An 8505-nucleotide genomic window follows, 5' to 3' on the forward strand; every position below is an offset into this window, starting at 1 on the left:
ACCTTGAATATTTTAAGTTAGCACATGTTTTGAATCATCACCAAGTCCATTGGAGTATGTCTTTGTAAAGATTCGAATTCAAGATCACTTATTGACCAAGAAAACAACAAGGTTTGTTAGATGCACTCTCTAGACGATCTTACCTTATACCAATGAGCGTGGACTCTTCGATAGAACCATGACCTTCCATAAGCAGTGCACAACAAACATCAATAATCACCATGCATCAATTTCTATGAAAACGCGTAACGTTGCTCTGGTTGGCAAGGACCAATCTTAGTCTCAATCACTGCTTCATGATATGGATATTGCACAAGAGCTTATTGCATGAAGATTATTTCATCACAGTAAGGATCTGATCTTCACTGAGCTTTAGTATATGATGTGGAGATCCATAACCGGATACAACTTACATTAAAGAGAATTCGAGTGTGAGCTGGTCAAGCTTGAATTCTGTTTGATGTAACATCAAGAATACAACTACGAGCTATAATGCTGTGAACAGGGATCTGCCTCACCAACTGCGACTGCAACGGTCCCCTCGCTCACTTCCAGGTTGACACCATGAGACTGTCTGGCAGCCACGAAATGTACTCAAACGCGCACTTCAACTCCACAGTCTCGAACTCTTCGGAGTGCTTTCGTAAGTAGCGGCGGTACTTGGGTGAACCAGGAAACTTCATATTATCAGCCACTATGACGGTGCCCTTGCCAATGAGCCCATTCTCCTTGAGTAGCAAGAAGTCGGACAAGTAGGAGTCCTTGTTGTGGTCAATGAACACAAACTCGAAAATGTTCGTCTTCAAGGAGTTGAGTATGTTTCTAAGCTCTTGCAGCTTCTCGCTGAGCACCCCGTTAATCACTCGCACTCGCGACGACAAACCTTCAGCAAATGCACTATGACTATCAGATGTGCGTTCACGAGACGAGAAGCCTCCGCCGGACGTAGAGCATCCAGTTAAGCTCTTCAACGCATAAACAAGGAAGTGTGATTGCAAATACCAAGCGCACGATCAGTACATTGCAAGCGGACAGATTGTGATCCGCATCGTTATTGTTGACACACCTGCGTGGTTAATAAGCTGGCGTGCGGTGTCCACATTGGTGGCGTTCATCTCGAGACTGATGAGCATGCTTGCGGGTTCCTTCATCTGTGAGGCGATTCGGGTCGCAGAGTAGCCACAGTAAGCGCCTAGTTCGAGTGCTACCCGCGGGTTTCTGTGGAGCACACAGGAATCCAGGAGGGCGCCTTTCTCGTCTCCGATGCACATGAGCCACGTTCTTTTGCAGAAATCGTTGACGGCTTCGAGGACAGAGTCGGGGCTGTCGTTGTCAGCGCTGATGAGGACATGCTTGAGCAATGCTTTCTCTCGCCCGTCTCCGACGACTCCCTCGAACTTGGTCGCAGGGCTTGTGATTGCCCGCAGGAAGCTGAAGAACTGATAAAATCCATCAGGCAGCATTTTGAAGTGTGACTGCAGCTTTACTGTTTGTCTTTGTGTTTATCTACAGGATCGAGAGTCATAGTTTTCAACGTCACATCATTGACGACTCGGGTCAGGACTCACGCTCTTGCTACCCATTTCGCATGGTCTCTCCAGGTAAACAAATCATGTTCAACGCGATGGGTGAGAATGCATCAGTCTCGCTAGCCTCGCAGCTAATTCAGAAAAACAGTCCTTGAAAGAATTTTGTGTAGTTGCAGACGCGCCATGGAAATTAATTGGAAAATTTGAACCCTTGATGTTCTGTAAGACGAATGCTCAGCGACAAGTTTTCAGTTTTCTGCAGAGTACTATGTTTGAATTGGCTTGCACGTAATGAGCTTACCGTGAAGAACTCACCGAACGATCTGGAACAATGTAGGCAAGTTTGATAGCCAATCGACTGACTGAATGGTCGCCAAACATGCGGTGTCAAGTTTTCTATGCAGGAAGGGCAAAAAACCGGGAGAGAATACGTCGTCGATCAGCCATTTGGGAGAAGATGATCTTTAATGAGGCGTCTACAATAGAGTTATAAATCCTTGGGTAAATACTTTTCAGCGACTCTAGTTAATCCCTACTCTTACCACAGTATATTCACGGAGATAATTTGGTACAGAATTGAATCTTTTTCACGTTATCAATCATCAGGAACATTGTGGTGATGGATGTTTAATCCATGACAAATTATACCGGCACCTGGAGACGACTTAGTCACCAGCTTCATCACATAATCGAACCAAATCAACGAGAAAGAGCCGCATACAATTTGGAGTGAAATGAACGAATTCATTACTGATAAAAGCATGATGTACGTAAGGTGAAGTTAGAAACTAGTTCTACTTCTATTCACTTTTCCGCCTTCTCCACCTCATCTACCAGGCCACTCAATGGCCCCAAACGCACCTTTCCCGTGGGGGTACAAAAAACCAGCAAAAAATCCAAAACCATTACTGCATCTCCAAAAAACATCATTAAAGTCATCCACTCAAGCAAAACTCAACCTTGAAAAACCAGCAGTCAGAATCACCTACCACTGTATAGAAATAATAATAAGAAAACCATTCCAAATGTGTCAATTCAGTTGCATCGCGCTAGCATGGTCTACCTACCAAGCCACTAGACTCATGCGCGAGTTCACGCCTGTAGATCATATCATCCAGCGTCCAAGTCAAGCACTGCAATACCATCACCGCTACGACCTGAACTCCACATTGCAACCCCCACCCAGCTGAAGTGTGAAAACCCACTTCAGCCCACTCTGTTCCTCCTTTTTTATGTTTGTTCTGATTTGACTCCCACTCGTGTCTGATTCCCTTCTGGTTGAGATTTCTTACGGATCCTCCCCTTCCCGTGACTCTGCACCTGGTTTGTCCTCACACTCTCAAGCCAAACTCAGTGCCCAGGACTTCATCCACCTTCGTGTCGTCAACGCTGTCTTTGTTATGCTGGGGACAAGCAGATAGATGGTTTAAACAGTGGGTTTTGTTGCGAAGACCTGTGCATGCACATATACACTAAAGAATGTCATGTCCTGGATGGTAGGGTAGTATTCTGAACTGGGTTGGAAAAGTTGCGCTGGGTTGATGCTTTGAGTTTGTTTTGGGTGATATGTTAGTTTTGGGTTGATGTTTTGAATTTGTTTTAGGTGATACATTAGTTTTGGATTGATGCTTCGAGTTTGTTTTGGGTGATATGTTAGTTTTGGATTGATGTTTTGAGTTTGTTTTGGATGATACATTAGTTTTGGTTTGATGTTTTGAGTTTGTTTTGGATGATACGTTAGTTTTGGATTGATGCTTTGAATTTGTTTTGGGTGATAGAATTCAAGGTTTTGTATTTGTTTTTGGAGCTTTCAAGAGGTGGTAGTTGGATTCAAATCCCTTCATGTCTTATAGGGCCAAGTGGATTCTTAGTTATTATTATTATTATTATTATTTTCTCTTCTTTCTTCTTACTTGCTACCTCTTAACAATGTGATGCATCAAAGTAACAAATAAAATTTACTTGAATTTTTTAATTTTTTTTTAATATTTTTTCTTTTTGGATTTTAGAGATAGTTTCATAAATTTTATTTATTTTGAAAGAATCACAAATAGATAAAATATTTTTATTCAAATTTTATAAAAAATTAAAAAAGTTATACAATTAACCACCTAAACTCAAGATCTAATAAATATATATTATATTAAAATACTAGGAGTTTATAAAAAAATTAATTCAAAAGTTTAACTTTAAATAATACCTTACATGATATTTAATTTTTAATAATTAAAAATTTTAGAATGAGTATTTTTTTAAAAAATAAATTTAAATATAAAAAATAAGCTTGCCTATATATATTAATTATTTCAATGGAAACCATATAGATATATATATATATATATATATATATATATACATATAAAAAAAATTATAGAAATTTGAAACTTGATAGAGGATTTGGTTGATGATTTTGTATACCTATCATTTGTTTGTTAGGATGTATTATGGTAATTTTGTATACCAATCATTTTTTTGATAATAGATTATGCAATCAACTTCATATATTTTCATGTAGAATATATATGTCACCACTAGTTTTTTTTTAAGAAAAAAAAAAAAAAAAAAAAAAAAAACTAAAATCTTCTTTAAAAATATTTATTGATTAAGATAAACTTCTAATTACTTTAATATGTAATCAAAGCCCCTACTTTGTATCAATTTTTTTTTCGGATGTTCTTTGAGATATAAAAAGACGAATATTAACTTATATTTGATATTTTATTTTCAAATGAATAGAAAAATTAGATATATAAATTAATTTTTAGATTTTTTGATAATATACTATTAATAATAATGAAGGCTTGTAGTTAACATCTTTGTTACAAGAATTGTTTTGTATAAGAATATAATGTATTCTTGTACTAAATAAAAGCCAATTTTACTAATTGTAGGTATTGCTTAAAAATTAGTATTCTTGATTTTGTAATAGTAACTATGTAGCAATGAAGGATTTGTCAATAAAAATTTAATTTTTTTATAGAAAATTATAAATATAATTAAAACAATTCTAAAATAAAAAAAAAGTTCATTCTAGATATTTTGAAGAATTTAAAAAAGGTAAAATAGAATATTTCTCATATTTAAAGCAACACTAAACTAAATTAGAATTTTTTCATATTGGTGTTAATATATTACTAATAAGTACACAAAAATGTTATTACAAGAATATTGCAAGTGTCCTGAAAAGATTGTAAAACCACTAGGAAGATGCTAACAAAAAAACTAATCTTTTACTGAAATACCTAGAAACAATATCAATTTTTTAAAGTTCTTATGATATATCATACTAACTCTTATAGTATATAAAATTTTCTTTTTGATGTACTCACAACATATTTTCAAAAGAGTTCTGAAGCATGTCCAAATTAAATTTTAAATTCATTTGTTTTGTTACTATCTGAGGTGGAACATTAAGGTTTCTTAGTATAAATTCTTTGTTCCAGCAGCAAAAGATTTCATGTGGGCCACACCAAACATCAACAAATATAAGAATGAAAGGAATGTCATGTGCCCTCATGCCCAAAGTGTGTGTCCTTACATTCAACACCCACATACCTAATAGTAACAAACATTGGGACTATCCAATCAGCACATATTTGGCCCATGTGTGTGAATTCGTAAAAATATTTTTCTTGTAAATTTTCAATTGAGACCATAAAGTCATGTTTCAAGTCTAAAAACCACTTTCTTTTAGAATATGAGGATGCTATTCTTCCACTAATTCATAAAAAAAAACTGTAGTTGAAAATTTTGTTTATTTACTCTTTTTTACACTAAGATGTCTGTATAAGTTGCTTTGATTGTACTCTCACATCAACTTCTTTCAAATAAAAAGCAAAAAAATCCTCATGAGTTGTTTTTACCTCACAAGTTGTACTTCTTTATATATTTTATGAATGATTATACAATAATTTGGACAATTGCATCTTTATCTAATGCAGCAATTGAAATAACAGAATACAGTGGATAACCCTTTTCCACCAACTACTATTTATGTTGTCAGTGTTTGCCAAGGCAAAAAAATGTGGATGTGGATGAGTTTATGACTTTCCCCATGGATGTGGTTGAAAGACATTCATCCAATATACTAGGAAAAAAATAGAATGGGAGTCTAGGGCCCCGAATTTAGTCAGTGTTCACTCCTGTCATTTTCATGAAAGCTTCTGAGGTGAATCTAGATTTCCAGAGTGCCTAATAAACGAAGCTGAGTGTCACAAGATATGGTGAGAAACAAATCAATTTTGGTGACAGTTTAGAAGGGTTGCTGGTGAAATCGAGACAAAGTCATGAATCCCTGCGTGGGTGATGCGTTTGTGCACAAGAATGTGTTTACTCTTTTGAGGTTCGCTATTCTACCCATTGCGAAGGTGCTGGTAATGTGCGCTCTGGGTGTACTTCTTGCAAGCTTTTATATTGGCATTCTTTCAGCTCCCTCTCACCGGCAAGGTCACTCTCCCTTACTATCTCTCCTACAGAAGATCTGCTTGTGCAAATTTTGTAACTGAAAAACGACCTTCCACACAATTTCTGAACTAAGAACGTTAGTAGAAATATTTGCTGCTCTCATTCTAGCCTTTCAATAATCTGTTGTGAGCATAGATAATTGATGTCTTCTTCCTCACAAAAAAAGATGATATTGATTCACCTCATGTTGATTTTTCTCTGCGGTCGTCACCGTTAGGTGGTTCATCCCAGTGAATGTTATACTGGTGTCAACTTTGGGCTCTACTGTAAGTTATATTGTGGCCTGCCTGGTCAAACCACTCCCCAAAATTTTCAAATTCACCAAGAAAAAAATTGATTGCCTAGTCTTCACAATAGAGGCAATTAATCAACATGCATTTTGATTAAAAGTATCCACATGGCAATATTTTATGGCAATTTTGGCATCAAAGAAACGTCCACTTGACAAAAAACAATTAGACCAAAATATTCTTAATAAAGTAGTCTTTACTTGGATTGTTTTGAAGAGTTGTTGTGGTCTTTTTTGCTTTCTTGCTGGAATTGGTTGTAACACTAATAAATATTTTTATGATTTTCTATGGTGAATCTTAAAATGACATAATTGTTGTTGGATTGTCTTGTAACTATTCTTATTCCAATCCTTCAAAAGCTCAATTGAGACCACTTTATACCAACATATGCATGTAATTATCACAAAAGTGAGGGCTATATTTATTGTTATTAGCATACATGGATATTCTTCATATTTCAAAAATTTTTAAAGGCATGAATGATATTTTTCCTAATATTTATCTATTGCATTGAATGAACTTGATTATAGAATAAATACAACTTAGTTATTAAAATCTTGTTTATTATATTATTAGATGCATTATTATATGTATCATAAAAAATTAAAATCTATTAAATTTTATTATTTAGTATAGAAATATATATAATAATTAATATAAAAAACATAAAAATTGACATATTTTTTCATATTTCTTTTATATAATAAATTTTTCAATAATGTTTTAAGATCAAATGTTATACTAATAGAATGAATGTACATATTTTGCTAAAGAATACTCTTAGTTTTACACAATATTAAAAATAATTTTTATGAAAAGAAAAAAATAATATAACCACCTTTAAAATTAGTAATCTAAACAGCAGAGTAAATGAAATGTTAAATAAATATCCCACTCATATTATAAGTATTTAACTTAATTGGCATTAAGATCTTCTTACAGTCTCTAAAATTATAGGATATTGTACAGTAAGGTCTTTTATGAGGTTCCATGTACTATTAGCTTATACTTTATACTTAATGTAATTAGAATTCTTTCAAGCTAGAATTGATTATCTTTGAAGTTTTCTAAATTGGTAATCTCTTTGTAAAATTAAAACTATATTATAAACATGTTATAATCTATCATTTTCTTTGGAATTAACTTTTAATTTATGATTATAGATTCTTTTCTTTTTCACTTTTTTTTTATAAAAATATTAATTTATTTTCATTAAAAATTGGAATCAAGATAATTGACTTTAATTTTAAATATTTTTAATTTTTTACTTCTTTCTGGATATCTTTTTAATCTATCAAATATTTAATTTTCAAAAAAAATACTAAATTAGAATCTTACTAAATTTCTAGAATTCTTATAGAAATAGAAATTTATTTAAGTATTTTATTCTATTTTCCTCCAAACTATTATTTTTTCATCAAAACATATTTTTTATGAAATCTATATCCATTATTAAATAATATTTAATGCAATAAAGGCTAATAAAATTCTACCGTTAATATATTTTATTCTTAAATAATTAGTATGATTTTATAATATACTTTAAATAGATAATAATATTTCAAAAGTTAAAAAAGATAAAAACAAATATAAGAAATTTGCCATTGAAATGGTTTTTCTTTAACCATTGCAATTATAAATAAACAATTGTAATTTTTAGAGGAATAAGAAAAAATAAATGTGACATTAAACTACTATCAAATTAAATACTTATTTATAATAATACACATCCTAATTAAATTCATATCTCTTAATTTTTTATATAATCATATAAGATTTTTATAAATACTAAAAATAAAGATCTTAAAAGTGGATTGTATTTTATTTTAAAAAATATATATATATATATATATATATATATATATATATATATATATATATATATATATACATACATTTTCAATTTCTTATTTTTTTGCAAAAAAAATCTTATACATATGGAAGAAGTCCATAGTTTATGCCAAAAAGTTGTATACTTAAATAAAGCAAGTAGGTTATTCTCACAATTAAATTTAGGAAGTCCTACTTCTACAAATACAAAAGAAGCAAGGATTAGCATACTTGAGAAGTTTGATGGAATTAAATCAAAATTTCAAGGATTTTTGTAACAAATTAAGCTCTATTTAACGTTTCATCTTTTCTAATATTTTAATGGATTTACTCAAGTAGGATTCATAGGCATATTTTTTGATAGAAGTGTTGTCTTTTGATTTGTATTTTTA

The 8505-nt window shown here is 32.2% G+C and overlaps 1 protein-coding gene across 2 annotated transcripts; it reads right to left on the reverse strand.

Moving 5' to 3' along the window:
- Positions 1-320: 320 nt before the first annotated feature.
- On the reverse strand, positions 321-1995 carry LOC112286593 (uncharacterized). Of its 2 annotated transcripts, none has more exons than XM_090253356.1 (3): positions 1845-1995; positions 1067-1506; positions 321-883 (listed from the first exon to the last, which is right to left on the reverse strand). In XM_090253356.1, exons 2-3 carry the CDS (start codon positions 1461-1463, stop codon positions 546-548), a joined length of 735 nt encoding a protein of 244 aa, XP_090109482.1. In that variant the 5' UTR covers positions 1464-1506; positions 1845-1995; the 3' UTR covers positions 321-545. The 2 variants fall into 2 exon arrangements, with proteins under 2 accessions (XP_090109482.1, XP_024384356.1); XM_024528588.3 differs by having other exon boundaries at positions 1831-1966.
- Positions 1996-8505: the final 6510 nt, after the last annotated feature.

The sequence above is a fragment of the Physcomitrium patens genome, chromosome 9, assembly GCF_059467195.1.
Source record: "Physcomitrium patens ecotype Gransden chromosome 9, ASM5946719v1, whole genome shotgun sequence".
Lineage (NCBI taxonomy): Eukaryota > Viridiplantae > Streptophyta > Bryopsida > Funariales > Funariaceae > Physcomitrium > Physcomitrium patens.